The sequence below is a fragment of the Catharus ustulatus genome, chromosome 4, assembly GCF_009819885.2.
Source record: "Catharus ustulatus isolate bCatUst1 chromosome 4, bCatUst1.pri.v2, whole genome shotgun sequence".
In the NCBI taxonomy this organism is placed as follows: Eukaryota; Metazoa; Chordata; class Aves; order Passeriformes; family Turdidae; genus Catharus; species Catharus ustulatus.
In genome coordinates, this window is record NC_046224.1 from 39,942,913 (window position 1) to 39,961,005 (window position 18,093).

At 46.2% G+C, this 18,093-nt stretch overlaps 1 protein-coding gene across 2 annotated transcripts in view; it reads left to right on the top strand.

Moving 5' to 3' along the window:
- Window positions 1-18,093, top strand: part of NTN4 (netrin 4) — a 47,052-nt gene that overhangs the window by 15,899 nt on the left and 13,060 nt on the right. For both annotated transcript variants that reach the window (XM_033057262.2, XM_033057263.2), the window contains exons 3-5: window positions 5,007-5,285; window positions 14,617-14,743; window positions 15,383-15,571. In XM_033057262.2, the coding sequence (XP_032913153.1) occupies window positions 5,007-5,285; window positions 14,617-14,743; window positions 15,383-15,571 (595 nt within the window). The remainder of the gene's footprint in view (window positions 1-5,006; window positions 5,286-14,616; window positions 14,744-15,382; window positions 15,572-18,093) is intronic.

Sequence of the window (18,093 nt, forward strand, 5' to 3'; positions counted from 1 at the left end):
CCATATTCCTGTTTGTTGTTCCCATGTGTATATGCTTCTTGAGCCTTCTATCCATTTGTTCTCTCAGTTTGTCATTTATTGATGTTGCCATTTCATGAACCATCTCCTGCTGCCCTGCTGGCTGAGGCCAGGCTCCGAGTTGGAGTGTGGCACCACTGGCCAGGCGCAGAGACCCAGGGAACAGGCACATGCACAGCAGCTGCCGGACCCTGTGCAAAGCCTCTCTAATTGTGCCTGCTTCTGGAGGTCTGTGAGGAAACTTGTTGTGGATCACCTATGTCTCTTCAGTGTCACAGGCATTTGTATCCCAAAGGGTCCCACTCCATTTCTCTGGACACTTGCATCTTGGCAAAGGTCCAGGCCCTTGTAGCTGCATTCAGCGGAGGTGGGTCTGTGACTCATTGAGAAGCCTTTCTCCTGGCAAGTCTTTCATTCGTTTTGTTGACTTCCTCAGGCAACTTCGACTTCATAGCCTATTTTGTTGCTGTCAGAATCATTCCTTGGCGTTTTCCCTCCCACTGTGGAGATAAAGATGTCCTTTCATTGCCTCTCACATGTAAACATATTAGGGCACTTCTTGCAAAGGGACTTTATGTATTTATATATCAAGGTCATTGTGGTGCAAGTGGTTACTTGAGTGCACCACGTCCATGGCTGGTGCTTTATTTATATACAGGGCTACATTACTGCATCTGCAGAATGGTGAGGAGCTCAGGCTTCTTTTACCACTAGAACTAGTGAAATAATCCACAGAGCAAGAGTTTCTCATGACAACCCATAAGGAAATCGAAACCCTGCAGAAATTTATTAGAGGCTGTCTGTGTACCCATGTGACCAAACTGCAGACAGCTCCAGTGGTCTGGCTGAAGAACAGAGTATTTTTACTCCATGTCCCATGCAAGGTACTGTGGGACAGCTTTTCCACTCCTGCTCCCTTGGAGTGGAATGGGCTTCCCCTGGGAGTGGAATGGGCTCCCTCTTGCCACCAACATACATCACACTAAGAGGATGAGGTGAACCCACCCCTCTTCAGGCATAGCAGTGACATTCCTCACTCAGAGACCACAGACTACAGCTCCTATTTGGCTGTGTAGGGGGACCACCACCATGCCAAAAAGAATCTCTGTGCAACTTTTAAATCACTCCTCAATCGATGTTGCTTCATGCAAAGCTTGCTTTTCTAGCATGGGGATCCAACAGCACCATTGCACATGTCACAGAAGGAACATGAGGCCAAGGACTAGATATTTTGTTTATACCAGTTCTATTTGTCTCCTGGTTTGTGACATGAGTTGTTGCTAGATACCTAATTTTAAATGGAAGCTGAGATAAAGATTCAGTTCCTGGGACTGTATTTAAGAAGAATCCCAACTATGATAAGATTTTTTGTGAGCTAGCAACACTGGGAATTAAATAATCTTTTTGATAGGATATAATATGGATGTAAAGCACAGAAACGCTGGGATGCTTTGATGTATTATTTCTGACTTGTTTTACAAAATATAATATTTTAATTAGTTCATACATTTCAGAGCTGCTAATGTAAAGATTAGGGTTTCCCACACTTCGCTATCATACATGGGGCTGACTACTGCATAAGTCACATCGCCTGCTTAATGTTGTGATGCTGGGTTTTGATGTTTTGTTAGAAAGCCTCATACACAGAGATGCACTTGTGTGGGAAAGACACAAGTCTGGTCACCCTGGGGTGCTTACTGGTGAGGCTTGGTGCCTGCAGAGTGGCTGGGGACCCACTGCCCAGCAGAGTGCTGGCTGGACGGTGGCACCGGGGAGACAATGGGCTTGTCAAACCTCATCATTAAATGCACACACATGTTGACAAAGTGTTTTTTTCCAGTTTTTCCTACACCCTTCCCCTACACTACTAAAACTAAACAATATTTTGGTTGAGGAGACCTCTGACTGCAGTAGCTGGGAGTTGCCAGCAGAAGCAGAGGTGTGAAAACCCGGTCAGGTCTGCTCTGCAAACCATGGCTCATTAGTAGAGAGGATGCTGAAGCGTGTGCCCATCCTATTGGTGGGACAATTGCATGGAAAAGCCCAAGAAGAGGTAAAAGCAGGAAATCTGGCACTGCCTATTGTGTATATGTGTGGCTGGGCTGCTGGAAAGCACGGGGGTGCAAACCTATGACAGCTGTGTAAGACCAGTGTGGCCCCAGTGACTGCAGACTCCTGAGACCAGCTGGGATAAATTAGTGATGTCAACGACTAAACAGAGAAATCTTACTGGGAAACACATCCTTATCCTTATTATGCAGTGTCTGAGGGCTTGTAGAATCCCAGCTGAATCTGCTGTGTCAGAGCAGAAGACTGCTATTTGTATGATGCCCTATGTAGTATAATGACCAGTTAGTATTTTGTTAAAGCAGGGCTGCCGTGGTCTGGGATGGTGGGATGAGGATGTTTACTATCCTGGCAGCACTGAGACCAGGCTCACTCTGTTACACAGCTGCAGGGCACAGTGTAGCTCCCCAGGCCAGGGCTGCTGGGCAGAGCCAGAGCAACACAGAACAGCCAGGGGGGAGCAGCTGAGACCCACAGCCCCTGGGAATTACAGACAGAGCTCATGTTTAGCATCACTGTTTTCATGTAGCCATAAAAAGAAATGTTTGTAGCATTTTAGGATCTGAGCAGGAATACTGGCTCCATTGAAATCAGCAGCATAACTCCCCCTGAATTCCACATAGACAAGATTTAACTCTGTCAGTGCAGAGGCACTCAGGGTTATTGATTTCCATGCTGCGATTGTCTTTACTAGAACCACAAACATCAGTCACATGCCTTAAACAGGGATAGATAAACAAGGAAAGCTGAAAACATGAGAGGAAAGCCTGCAGCTCCATCTAGCATAAATTATTCCCATTTATTTAGCTCCTTCCCTGCTCTCATCTGAATTAAGACAAAGAATCCTCTGAGATACATAAATTCTCAGAATTTATGTAATATCAAGAAACCCAAAATGCTAGTTTTTTACTGAAAATTCTTGAGCCAGCATTTTCTGTCAGCTCCACTAAAAGGAAATCAGCATCTCCAGTTTGAATTATTTCCGAGGAATTTTCTTTCCATATCTGAAAGCATCTTGTGTTCACAAAACCACTAGTAAGTAAAATGTGATCAGAATGTCATTGATCTACATTTGGTAAATAACAAGCCTTGGGTAGAGTTGCAGGAGTTGATAGTTAGGGTTGACTTGGGTTTCTATTGATATCTGGTCAATATTTTTATTTTAGGAAAGAAGAAAAAACTCTGTATACCCCTGAAAGAGGGGCAGGGGGGAAAAGACCTCTTTTGAAGTGTGTTACTGTTTATTAATACCCCTCATTGGACTCAACACTTCTGCACAGGGAGCATTCTCACCAGCCTTGTCCTCAGTCACCCTTCTCCCTTATCGGTGTCTTTCTGGCAGAAGATGCCCAGATACCTTTGGGGGGAGTGTTTGCAGGAGGGCAGCGCAGCCGTGATGTGTTTGCCAGCATGGAATGCCCAGCTCCAGCAGGGCCGAGCCCCACTGTCACCAGCACGCTGGTGACAACTGTGCTTGGCAAGCTGGCAGGCCACGCAAAAGCATGCTGCCGCCATTCAGCTCCAAAACAAGGGCTAAATCTCCTTCCAGACTGACACAAAGCTTCCTCTGGCTGGATTCTGGCAGCTCTGGAGGAAAGCCAGGTCCCAGCCAGGAGCAGTGCCAGCAGTGGTGGGGCTGATGGAGGCAGCAGCTGCTAGGCAAAGCCTGTGGGCAGGCCAGCTGGCAGCACTGTGGTCATTATTTCCAGGATCTGTGGATCCTGGTCAAATAAAAGGGAAGCCTTCATCAGCTGAAGCATATCAGCCGCTTTCTTTGGAAGGAGTGGATTTATGGCTAGGAGACTGTGATCCCTGATAGCGACAGCAGCAAGTTGGGTGCCCTGCCTCTCACTGGGCAGGAAACAATGGTCACCTCCTTGCTGCCTGCAAGAGCCTGGCCAGCATTTTGGGTGGCATGGGTAGTTTCAGTGGGGCAGCACTGTGGTTTGAGGAGGTTTTAAGTCACTGCTGGGAGTAGTGCACTGAGTCATTAGGCTGCATACACCCTCAAGCACCCAAGTGATTTGATCAAATGTTGTTTATAATTATTGTAGTTCATGGAGCTGTTGGTGACTGTCCAGTGAAAAGCTACTGAGCTATTCAGAAAGTGTCACTGTAATTTGAATGTACCGATAACTAATACGTGTCATAGATGTGTTGTTTTATGTCAATGGTAGACATACAAAGTATAAAGTGTTTCTGATTTCTCATTGTAGGCAGCTAGACCAAAAACTTTAAAGTAAGCCTTTTCAAGAAAATTGGTTATTTTTATCTAGTGCTCTCAATATTCAGCTTGAGCCAATATTTGCCTATTCGATCAGACTGAAGTTAAAATAAAGAATGAATGATAAGTATTTGTTTAAACTTTGGAAGCCCCCCTCTTTCCTTTACTTCTTATCTCAGTTTTCTTGATTATCAGCTTGCTGTCACTAATTGCCACACCTAATCACTTTTCCACTAGGAACCAGCCTGGGACTGATAGGAACCAAATATTTGGAAATATAAGCTATATTTGTTTAAAAATTCACCCATTCTGGGAGAGGGAATGCTAATGAAGAGTCCCCCACATGTGCATCACCCGGCAGGGTGCTGGTCCCTGTGCTGGGCCACACCACAGAGCATGGGGCACCCACTTGTGATTTGAATTAGTGGCTAAATGTCATTTGACACCCATAAGGTCCTTATAGTGTCTTGTCAAGTTCTTGTGGAGAGGAACATAAGGGATCATGGGGGGGTCACCCTGTGCACACTGATTTGGAGGTGGATTTGCTGCTCCCACCCCTTGTAGATGGGGGAAGAGCATCATGAGAGCCTGGTGCATGCTCCCAGAGGATGCTCTCATTGCCATTCAACCCCGTGGCCCACCCTGGGGCTGGCTGGAATCCTCCTCTCTGCTTCACCTGCTGTGTTTCTCTGCCCAGGTGATCTTCCGAGCCCTGTCGCCGCCGTACTCGGCGGAGGACCCGTACAGCGCGGAGGCCCAGGCGCAGCTGAAGATCACCAACCTGCGGGTGCGGCTGCTGGAGCGGCAGGGCTGCCCCTGCCTCGCGGACAGCCCGGCCCCGCAGCCCCCACCGTCCCTGCACTACGCCATCTACGACTTCATCGTGAAGGGCAGCTGCTTCTGCAATGGCCACGCTGACCACTGCATGCCTGTCGCTGGGTTCAAGCCTGTCAAGGCGGCTGGTGTTTTCCATGTGGTATGTACATGCACCCAACAATGTCTGCACTGCTGCAAAGCAGAATTTTAAAGATAGTAAGGGACAATATAGAGTATGGTCGGTCCAAGTATGTGATATTTGACGTGTGATGCCCTGGATTTCAAGCACAGTGAGCAGAAATGGTCTTTACAAAGGAGGTGGTCTCCATGTGGGGCTGCAGTGTTGAACTTCCTTTGTGTGTTGGTGTGGGACTCTCATCCTAAAAAGGTGCCCCACAGTAATTTGTTTACTTCAGGTAAATATTTAAAAATAATTAAATTGCTGACACCCGTCTTTCCTCAAATGCTAACTTGCAATAACACAATACCTAAAGGATAAAAAATTCAGGGCATTTTGTTAACAATGAAGGAGGAGAGTTTCTCTGATGATGCAGGGGGTCATGTGACTACCATTGCTTCTGAAGAATCCAAGGATATTGGGCTGGGTCTTGAACCAAGGGAATAGAGAGATGGGTTTTGACTCTCACTCATGGGCTTTCTATTGCACTTTGCAATACCTTTCCCTGGATAAAATCCCTGTGCTCTGGTTTCAAGGAGACTCCTGTCACAAGAGCTCTGAGCACAAATTCCTAAGGACCCACCAAGACTAAAATTCCAGGGAAGCAAGAGCCACTAACCCATAGTGCAGGTGATGGGCACAGCAGTGGCCAACACATTGGATCCCTGTGGCATGGCATGCCTGCACCCAGCCAGGCCAGGGATACTTGCTGCCCCCAGCACATCTTATCCTTTCTGCTCATCTAGCCTGGTTCCAAAAGCTCTGGCTTTGCTGGCAGAGGAGCAGTAGGAAAAGACAGAGCAGCCAAACATACTGCGCTGAATGATGTTAGAAAGAGAAAGATCATTAAAAAAAACAAGGCGGCAGTTAATCAAGGTAAGGAGTCCAGCTCTTTGGGGAGCTCTCATTTTGCTTAAATTACAGTCTCAGACATGAAGCAGACAGGATGTTTCCCTTCTAATAGAGCTAGCCTTGCAACATCTTGAAAATATACCAGTTTGAAAGCATGCAGCACTGTGATTGATAGGAGTGTTTCAAGTAGCACTGCTCTGCTTTCCGCAGATGTCCCCTGAGTGAAAGTCTTTGAAAGGAGCTGTTTGCTCAGGATTATTTTGGTGGGATACAATTGCATGGGAGCGTGCCCTGGAGCACCACTGAGAGTTGTAACAGAGCCTGCAGCCAAATAGGCTTCCAGTACAGCTACAGCCTATGGCAACCTAAGTGTGCAGGTAACAGGCAGTGCTGTGGGAAGGAAGCAAGTGCCAAAATCACAGTGAAAACAGAGCAAGAATTAGCAACAAACCCTTGCGCTGGCCCTGAGGGGGAAATTCAACTCCAGTTATGAATGTTTACGTGGCAGGAGTCCCAAAGGTGACGTTTCTACAGTGAGGCTGACTCATTTTGCTGTGTCGTACTGTGTTTGTTTTACTTACACCTCATCCTGCATGTCCTGTGAGGGATGTGCCAATCTAAGGATGACACAGCCCCTTGGTTTGCAGGGAGGATCAAGGCGTGGTAAAAGCTTTCCTCTCCCAATACCACTTTTTCTATCACAGAGTTGGGGCAGTTTTGGCTGAGCCTAGTCCGTGCCAGGCTCCTGTGGCATGAGGCTACTGCTATTTGGGGACTGCAGTGGCACCCACCTCATGCAACCCAGTCTGGGGTTTGCTGGTGCATTGCATCAAGATTGGAAGAGAGAATTATTTCCAAGGTGACAGGAAGAATTCATCACACACGTGAATGAACAGAAAAAGGACGAAAAGTTGTGATGTCTGTGGCTGTTTAGGTGGTAGAAGTCGGAAAACTTCTGAGAGTCAGATTTCAGAGAGGGAACATCTTTATACATTTCATCTGAAAAACTCACAGAAAATATAATTCTGAAGAATTAGGACCAGTCATTCAAGAGGGATATGGAGACTTCAGTATAGTCTTTATGTAACTCTATCTACCAAAGGTTTTATCAGAACCATCATTGTAAAACTGAGGACAACAAAAGCAGGGAAGCACAGTATCATTTCACAATATATTATACAATCTGGCTCTGGTTTTATGCTTGTTTAGACAAGAGCACTCCTGAAGAATATGCTCTAAGTTGGAGTGTTAACAGCAAAATTTAAACATGTTTAAGATCATCTAATAAAAAAAACCAAACCACTTTTCAAAAAAATCTATGTGCAAGTTTTCTTCACCCCCCACTTGTTCTTAGCCTACAGGCAAAATCTTAACTGCAGCCTTAGTTTTAGTCCCTCCTTGGCTAGCAGAAGACCCAGATGTGATATATTTATTTTTCCCTTGGGTTGCCCTGGGCAGTAAGCCTGGCTATCCCAGCAGCACTGGGAACAGCTGCCAGGTCTCAACCAGATCTCACAAAGTGACCAGAAGCATTTCACCCACCTCACCCAGACACAATCTGACAAAAGAGTGTGGGCATGTGAGAATGCTGGGAGCTGCAGTTCTGGCAGGTTTGATGCAGGATCCTGACCCAAGGGGCCAGGATGGTCAGCCTGGGATATGGGCTCTGCTTGCTGCCACAGGATTCCTCCCACTGGATGTATTTTTTTCCTAGAAATCTTGGCAGTTTGGTGTTGAGAATGTGACAGTTTTGAAGGTAAATATTGTGAGTGGCTGGAGCAAAGTTATGAGTCCACTTGGCCATGAGATAATACTTACCTGGTACACCCTCAAGGTGTAGAGTTGGGATGAAAATAGAATGGCTTCATGAACAAAGAGGGGCTCCTTCTGCCCTGGCAGAAGCTGCTCTAGCTTCATTTTCTGGAGTGGGGAAACCTCAGTCTGCAATCTGTCTGGGTCAAGTCAAAGCAAAATTCAACTTTGCAGAGTCTGATGAGAGATTTGTTTCTGTGCCCCCATCACTGTCTAGCTGCAAAACCGTCCATGATGCTCCTCTCCTCCTGGAAATTCCCCCACCAACCCTTTCTCCTAAAAGAGGATGGAGTTTGTGTAGGAAAACTTTGGTTTTATTTGAGTGTCAGAAATGTCGTGTCTACCTTTAGGTTAATTCTGAATATACTGGTGGAATTTCTGTTCTAGTAGAAGGTATATTTCCACGAGGTCCCCAGGAAGACAACAGAGAAGACCTGGCTGCCTTCCTAGGATGGCAAGGGCTGCTCCTCATGGGATCAGTATGATCCTGACTGTCCCTTGTTGCACGTTTGTGTGCAACAGACAAGGGTCAAGTTGATAGAGATACATTTTCTCTCTTTCCTACTTCTCCCAAATTTATTCAAAGGGTCACTACTCAAATCTCATCAGCAACAGCCCAATGTATGCACAGGAAAAGATATGCATGGACAAACAGACCTCCTGCCATACCATGCTAAGCAGTTGATCACCTTGTGAGCTGCATTACATGGCAAACCACAAAGATGAGCAAACAAATGAATTCGCATATATAGGAGATCCCTCCTGATTTTCAGTGGCTATGAGAAAACTGTTTTTCCTCTGATCTGTGGCACAGGAGCTTCTCCCCCTTTGCCAGTACCTCTGCACGTGGAGCCATTGCACTGCATTCTTGGCCTCTTACCAGCTAAAGCATCCCCTTGGCCTGCTTGCAGCTATGGCAAGCTGCATGCAAGAGGAGAGGCAAGTGGTGTGCAAGCCTGGAGATTAGTAGGATCTTGCAATTTAGGACTCCAAAGTGGGGAAAGCAAACCCTCAGATACCTCACCTGGGCTGTGCAGGTCTGTGTTAAGGTGAGAGCTGGAGTTCATCCATCTCAGAGACTCCTTGGACCTCCCTGAATGCGGATTCCTGCAGGTTAGGAGCTGATCTCTCCAAGCTTCTTCTATAATTATGAAGGTCAGGATCCTGGTTGGACTAAGATACTCAGCTAAAGCACTTCTGTGTAGTTAGGCAGGGTGAATATTCCCCCCTGCTTCCCATGTGGCCAACCCAGTGGCTGTTTTAAATTGTTATCATGCTACTGACATCAAAAGATGTTCAAGGTCTTCCAAAGCAACGCTGACAGAAGCCTATTGTACAAGGAATTAAAAAAAGCCTCACCGCACAGCCCCCACACCCTGGACAACAAGCTTTGTATTCTTTCACAAGAACAAGATAGGATATGAGAATTTTCTCATGCATAAATTTGGTTGTCTGGTGCTTTGGGAAAAGAATACCTCCCCGTGTGCTGACAGCCCCCAGTAGGCATTGGTTCTAAAACTGGCACAGCAGTTCAAGCACAACACAGTTTAAAAGCTATGGCTATGGTTAGAGACTCAGTGTGAATGCTGCCATTTTCCCCTAGGCTAGTATTATGCTCATTTTCCCTGAAAGTTAAAAAAAAAAAAAAAAAAAAAGAAAAAAAAAAGAGCAAGAGAGAGAAAAAGTACCGTTTTAGCAGTTCCAAAAAGGAAATTCTATTAAAAGCAGTTGCCCCTCCCAGCTATTTAGACGGTTTATGCTATCAGGTCTTTGGGACATTGATTTTCTTTTATTGTGCATTTGTGTTGGACTCCATATAGTGGGTGAGTTCTTACAATGAAAATCAATTCATAACAGGTGACTGAGAGCATTTTTCCCCCAGTGCAGCAGTCTTTGTCAACATGATAAATATGGGGGAAAGGATTTTATAGGATTCAACTAAAGAAAAAGCCCCATGTATTTGCAATCTGAAAGGAAGCGCTGGAAGGTTATAATTTGGCAACAAAAGGCTCTGGAAGGAAGCATGCCCTAGCAACTGTCTTTGTATAGAGAAATCAGTCGCTCGTTTATCTTACAGAAGGAAACTTTTGTAACAGTGTTTGCATTGTGCCCTCTAATGACTGGCATTGCGACGGGGCTGTCAAGCTAAGGAGGGGAGCAGTGTGAAAGTGAACTGGGATATAAAGACCCCATGACAAAATGAAAAATGTTATAAGCAGGCCTTGCTGCTTAAATGAGTCAGGAGCCGTGTGAATGCTTAAAGGAGGGAGACATACTGGGAAATGTGTTTGTGTACTTAGTGATGCTCCATAATGACCCTAGTGGGCACGCCTTAGAGCTAACTGTAAGTTGAGGTGAATGAAAAGGAAAGAAAATATGTGCTCTTTCCCCTGCCAATGCACAGGGATCACATTCTGCCTTCAGAAAGGTGCTGAGATGCTGGAGAAACCCTGAAGGCCAGGTACATCATTTCCCCAGACCACCTTGTGTCCCAGCAGAGCTGCTGGGCTGCTTTCTCAGCCCCGTCTCCCAGCTGCTTTGTGGCATGACAGGGTATTTGCATGGCAGACGAGTCTTGCGAGTAGCCCTCCTACAGCTCTTACAGACATTAATTTTGCCCAGTGTAGACAGTCTGTTGGCTGTTTTTCACCTGCTGCCACTTCTCCTTGTATTACCCCTTCTTGTCCTATCTTTCTCGTATTTCTAGCTTCACAGTATTTCTTTATAACTAAAAGAAAAGTGCATATCTACCTATGGGCTGCAAGAAAGGGCTTGCTGGTATCCACCTTTTTTGTTTTTTCCAATACATAAAAATGTTTGCTGTCATGCTGGAATTACGTAAAAGAAAGAAGATACTTTCTTCAGTAGGAGAAAGCTAGGTTGGAGAGACATTTTAAAGCAGAGCCGTTTTGGATGGTAGTCATTGTAACGCTATTCTAAGAGAAAAACACATCAGCCTGAGGCAAGATTTTTGAATCACTTACGTCTGACTTTTCATTAAACTTCTGAGAAAAAGGAATATGGAAAAGAAGGTACTAACTAAATGGTTGCACTGAGAAGCAAGCTGTTAGACTCTGTTTCCCTCTGCTCCCTCGATTTGGCTTCCCATTTAGCTCTTTGTCTCCTTCCTTAGTGGGCTTGCACCCCACACTCTGCCTGGCTGGGAGGGGTTGAGACCATCGTGAAACTTGAGGGGACCTTGGAGAGGCAAAGTTTTCTCAGCCCATTTAAGTAGCAGTGCTGTAAAGGCGCGGCAGCACTGGATTTGGGACACCTGCTGCGTTTTCCACAGCTTACTCCCAAAGACTGGAGAACTGGGTAGCTGCTTCTGATACAGAAGCGGGGTCAGACAGGCCATTTCATGCCATGCCCATGCAGGTGTTCACCCAAACATGATCCCACTGAGGTTATGAGTCCTCAGCCCTGCAGTGAGCAGGGGCACACAGGTTTGCAAAGTGTGCATTGCAGGCTGGGCTGTGGAGCAGCCACGCTGGGCCCTGCCCAGGTGAGCAGAGGGCGTGTGGGATCCACCGTGGGATCTGCACTTGGGAGGGAGGAGCTGATGGAGGCTGGTTGTGATAAACCCTGAGGAAAGGAAACTGCAAAGCAGTTTGATAAGTGATAAGAATGAGGATTCTTATGATAAGAATGGGGAGCATGTTCCTCCTGGCCCAGCTGGACAGCACCTACTGTGTCAGGTGGGAGCCCAAGCTTACAGACCTCTGTGCTGGTCCTGTGCTTGCCTTTATGCAGACATCAGTATTGTGCTATTCTGTTATTTTTTTAGCTTTTCAGCGAGACCATTTGTTTCCTTTTGCCCAGGTTCATGGCACCTTTACAAGCCATCAATACCAGGAGTGTCATGCCATGCTCTGCTCTATCTTGATAAACACCAGCTGGCTTAATTTGCATCATCTCCAAGTTGGCTCTTTTGCAGCTCTCCTTGCCACAGCATGAGAGACCACAAGCCTTCCACTGCTGCAACAGTTTTTAAATTATATACAGCCTCTTTCCTTAGAGTTCACATACAGATTATTATTAATATATTGGTACAGAGCTATTCAGTGGTTTACTTACTAGCTCTGCATGCCAAATTAATGGTGGCACAGCAGATTCTTGGGATACCCCTCCTATTCTGTTTTATTTTCACCCACCTTCCTTTATTCCAGCAATGCATCATGATCTATTATACAGTACTTGGGCTTTCAGGAAATCCAAGCTGTTGCTCTTTGGAACCGTGAATGCTCCTTGGTGGGGCATTTTGCCTTGCTCTCTGCTGATGTCTTGGGATGCTTAATCCTTTGAGGGTTTCTGAGGTGCTGCTGGGTTTCAGATGAGTTTTTGGATTATTAATGCTGAGCAGCCCCTGGATGATTGATTGGGTCCCCACTGATTCTTTGTGTGGCTTTGGCAAGGAGAAAACTGAATTTGGAGGGTGAGGATACAGGCTATGGGCACAGAAATGGGGAGAACACATCCCCACAGTACTCCCAAGTGTCCCCATGTCTGAGACAATTTCTGTTTGAAATTCTTCTCCCATGTCCTTCTCACTTTGGCATCATGATTGCAAAAGCACCAAAGGACCCCCTGGTTTTGCCCATGGCACCCTCTGACTCCTTCTGGTCACCTTCCCTTCCTGAATCATGTATGTCCTGGGCCTGGTGGGTGCCTCTACCCTTACAGCTGGGACAGTCCTGTGAGGAAGCATTTCTGGAGGATGTCTCTGGCCACAGATGTGGTTCAGGCTAGTACAACATGTCTAGCCCTAACCACTCAATGGCCAAAGGGCTCGCAAGAAATTCCTACCAGAAGTGGCATCAAAGAGTTGGGACGCCAACAAAACCACCAGAAGATGACCAGTACAGGTTTAGTAATCTTCTGTTTCCTTGCAGGTGTGTATGCTTTTAAATGTGTGTGAAGAGATTCTGTAACACTGGACCTTGCCTAAAAAATATGAGAGAGAGAAATTTATTGATTAGTGGTAATTTAGGAAAGGGAGGTATCCAAGAATTTGAAGAACATTTTGTTGGTGGCAGCAAAAATGAAAATATGAAAACACAAGATACACTTTGAGAACTAAATATACCCTCCACAAAGTTGTTGTTTCTTTTCTATATTTGCTTCTCATTCTTTGCAAGCATTAGCACACATTTAAGCTTGTATCGATACAGTAAACCAGACAGACCAAGAAGCAGCTGCAGTGAGACTAATACCTGTGATGAGGCCAGATAGCACAGAAAATAACATTAGCTTAGTACTTTCACTTTAGCTTAGATGCTTGTGCATTCTGACTCCATCTGTACCTATCCATTGCTGACAAATTCCAGTTGCTGTTCTGTATTTTTTGATGATCTGACATTTTAATAGAGCAGGAATGAATTCAAGAAGTTTTTGAAAAATCTTGCTATTTTCATTTCTGCTTAAAAGTCTTTGAAGGACTTTCCAGGTCAGTTTTGAAATTTTATCTGTACTGGTTAAATTTGACTCCTGTGAAATAGCAGCTGAAATCTATCCATTGCAAATGAATAAATCAGAAAGTCATCATTAGCCAGGAGTGTGTGGTGTGTGTGTGTGCACCTGTGTAACAAGCAGGAGCTGTTTACAACACGTTCAAGGTCCTCTTCTGTTTTGTTTGCTGTTCAGGCTTTTCACAGGAACCTTTTTGCGGCAGTCTCAGCAGCAAGTCATGCAGTTAGGAACAGCACACTTGTAAAACCACAGGTTAAACTGTGTGGAAGGCAGCATTTTCTAGTAGCAGTTAAAGCCATGTCCCAGCTCCAGGCTGGATCACCAGGCACCCCCAACCACCCTGTGTTCCCCTCGATGCCAAAAGCAGCCGGCAGCTGGTGCAGCTCCCTTGGTTTTATGGCCAGCTTATGGCATGAGCACAGGGCCACGCTGGCAGGGCAGACCAAGGCTCCCAGCTCGACCATGAGCAGCAGGAGAAGCCAAACCATGCATTTAAAAGCAAAATGTGGAGCAGAGTAAAGCTGCAAACACGGGCACATATCAAAATCGCTACAGTAGGTAGCTACCTGCCATGCTCCATGGGAAAAGGCAGGGTCTTCAGCCTTGCCAGCAGAGCCATGCTGCTGCAGAGCTTGATCTTGTTGCACCCAGGCACTGCTGGGCTGCTCGTGCCCTCTGGCTACATCCTGTTTTCTTTGCATTTGCCAACAGGGTGAGTAATGCCAGCGACTGACAGGGCAGCTGGCACCAAGTGTGCTGTGCTGGCTTTTCATCTCTAATTACCCCCTTACACTGAGCTGTCTAGCTGCTAAATTATCTGTCATGAACATGTCCGAGTATAGTCAGTCACAGGCCTTGTGTTATCCTTCGTTCTTCCTTTGTGGGGCAAAAATTCTGCCCAGGATGAGTAGATATTTATGTTTCAGCAGGTTGATTTTCTTTTATCTCATACTTATTTGTGCTGGAGATAGCTGGGCACATAGGGCTGGTTGCTGAGATTGGAGGTGCTATTCCTGCAAAGGTGTGTTCATGTTTATGAGAGAGGAAAAGAGAAAAGTTTTACAGTGTTTCCCAAGGATGCTTTGAATCCTGGCATTTTTTTCCTGTGTGTGGGCATTGCTTGTGCCCTTGAGACTCTGGCCTTTGCTGTGGGTGATCCTTGCTCTCTTTCCCCTCCTAGGTCCATGGGAAATGCATGTGCAAGCACAACACTGCAGGGTCCCACTGCCAGCACTGTGCCCCGCTCTACAACGACCAGCCTTGGCAGGCTGCCGATGGCAAAACCGGAGCCCCCAAAGAGTGCCAGTGTAAGTAGCCAGTCAAGAATGGTGTCTCCAGATCCTCTGCCAGAGTAAAATGCTTCCTCCATGTGTGCCTTTCTCCCGTGTGTCCAAGAGGCAGCACATCCTGAGGTGGCAGGGAGATGCTTTCCAAGCAGCAGTGAGTGAAGAGCCACTCCACGCCCCTGCCCAGCTCCCACCACACATTTGTGTGGCAAGGACAACCCTGTTTGCACAGCCCCTCACTGGCAATCCTCACCAGACCATGATGCCTGTTGGTTTGGCCTTTCTGCTCACCCCTGGCCACGGAGGAGCCGTGGGCTCTGGAGGTTTGAAGATCAGTTCTGCAGTGCCAGGGAGGATGCTCAGGGTGAGTGCTGGAAGGAGGGAATGCAGAGGTCATGGGGCCATCTGCTTCAGTAAGAGAAGCAGTCTAGCCAGAAGGGTGCTGGGGACTAACCCCACCACCCATTTTCTTAATTGTTATCTCCAGAGATTGGGAACGTAGACGAAAATGTAGTGATACTTCGTGCACTCAAATGAATAACAGGTTCATAGGTCAAGTCCCCATTCCAAAACGTGGTTTTGTTTTTGTGTCTCTTTTCTATAAATCAGTATTTCTCACTGCCCTAATGAGTCTTTCTGTTCCCTTTGGCTTTGCCTCAGCGTGCAAGTGCAATGGGCATGCCGACACTTGTCACTTCGACATGGATGCGTGGCTGGCGTCGGGCAATCGCAGTGGCGGCGTCTGTGACAACTGCCAGCACAACACGGAGGGGCAGCACTGCCAGCGCTGCAAGCTGGGCTTCTACCGCGACCTCAGGAAGCCCTTCTCTGCCCCAGACGCCTGCAAACGTGAGTCAGTGACCTCGCACTAGGGAAGGGCTTCTCAAGTGGGAAAGGGTCAAACGAAAGGTGAGGTCTTCTTGCCCCTCCTTGGAGCAATCTTCTTGCTTCAGTGAAGGACAGGGAGCTCTTTGAATCCTCTCTGTGATACTATTTGCAAAATGCAGTGGTGATATTTGCAGGGCAAAAGTCTGCAGATGCTGTTGACAAATCTGTCCCAAGGATCCCTGTAGCCTGAGGGTAGGGGAAGAGAGATGATTAATTTATTTTCTCCTATTGCTATTTTTGGAGAGGAAAAGCTGCATCTTGTTTTTCATGTTCTCCTTGTTTGGTGATTGTTGCAACCTCAGAATCAGGTTCCTCAGCCAGCAGGGGTGCAGCTGATAAATAGCATCGCCCACCAGTTCGTGTTTGCAGCAGCAGTAGCAGCAGGTGGGTATGGAAGGACAGACAGGAACACAAGTGATATCCCGGAAGGTGGGACACTGAGGAGGCAACAACAAAAGCGATGATTCAGGCACATGTGAAATTAAATCTTTCCCAAGCAAAGAAGCAGTCCAAAAGCCACACTCCCCAGGGACCACTGTGAGGATGGTGACTCACCATGGGGGATTCCAGATCCCCAAATTATGCTGAGAACATTACAGTGGTCAGCTAAATATGGGGTGCAGGCATGCCCTCCTCTCTGAGCCTACAGCCACCCACTGGCTTCACCACATTTCTCCTCGCTGACTCACTTACTATGAGGGGGACCTTCACAAGTGACAGAAAGAAATCCAGCTGACACCCTGCCTGTGTCATTTGAGAAGACACTGAGCACATCTCTCTCCTCTCAAGGAGAAGCACCTGCATGTAAAGGAAGAGGAAACCCTCCTGCAGTGGGGAGCTGCACCCCAGGAGGGTGTGTGAGGGTTCAGTTTGTTCGATGACATCTGTTGGGCAACAGCTGCTTTTGTCCTGCCCCCTTGCTGCATGTTATCCTCATGAGATTCCAGCAGCCCCACCAGTCTGTTGCAGAGGTCCTCCTCCTCTCCACCTTTCACTCATTGCAAGGAGGGGCAGCAACAGCTGAACTGCCTGGTTTACAACCCTAGTTCTCTTTATGGAAATGGAATTGACCACAGTCCATTGCTTGTGTAAATAATTACTTCACTGCTGTAGTATGTACACAATAATTTATTTTTTTAAACAGTGAATTTAATGGCTTTAAAAAGTTTCATTACCTACCTGTATACATCAAAGTTCTAAGTCTCATCTGTAATATCAGATATTTTCCCTCCTTAATTATTGCCAGAACTTAGGCAATTAACTTCTGTTTTGGAGTTTCATTAGGAAAAAAAAACCAAGCCATGTTTAAGTCTTGCATTTAGACCCAGAGCAGAGGCTATATGGTTTTTTTTCTAAGCCATGGTTTCATCCTTGTTGATTTAAAAAAGAACAAATAGTAATTGACTGCTGATAGGTAATGCAAGATAGAAGACTGAAATGAGTGCTGCATGGGACTCTCAAGCTCTGAAACATCATTGTACTGTAGTTCTGGTACCTTTGCTACGTTTGTAATTATTCTTTGCATGCCAGCTCCCATCAGGGAAGAGTATGCACTTTTCTGAGGCCATTGAAGACAAGTGAAGCTTTGGCACTGAGTTGAATGTGATTTTCTGGAAACCTAAAACCACCACCCTTCACCTTGGAAGCAGTAAAAGTGGCCTCTATCTCCTTTGTCACCTCATTCAGTCCATTGAGGAGGTGGAGTTTCATGAGGGACTCATTGTGGGCTTATCCTTGTGCCAGAATGCCCAGTCCATAACCTGTGGCTGTTTGCAGCATCCAAGAGGAAGTCAAATGGCACCTCCGGGGCTGGCCAGCACAGAGCCTCCTTCCTTGCAAAGCCAGATGGAAACAAGAGGTCTCAGGACATACTGCTGCAAAGCAGCCCCAGCTCCAGGGGAAGGCTGCCAACCCTGTGTATGTGCCTGTGTGCAAGTTAGACCATTGCTAATGAAGTCAGGCAGTACATCACATCATTAACTATGTGTTAGCCAAATTCTGGGGTACTTGATTAAAAAGTTTCTCCCTGCCTTTGTGAGCCCAAGGAAGCTGTGCATATTAGATGATTAATGGGTATTTTTGTTGACATATGCCAGTGCTTGGTTCTCTTGGCTTTCTGCATTCATCTCTGAATCACTGGCCCATGGCATTCCACTTTTCACATTAAAAAAAAAATAAAAGCGTGACTCCATTAATCTTTAATGCAACAATCCAGCTTTATGGACCACTAGATATCCATGAACTCTGGTATTTAAAAGCCAAAGATAACATATATTTAACAAGAACTGTAAGATACTCTTGAGTGTAGTGAGAAAAAGTTTACACTTATTTACCTTCTGCATTAAGTGCATCTACTTCATCACTCTTTTTTTTTTCTGCATTTATTAATTGCAGAGCAAGCATGATACTCCCTCAAGAATCTGAGGAAGACAGCTTTTCCTAGCAGAAACTGAATTCCACAAATATAGGGATTATCTGAATGC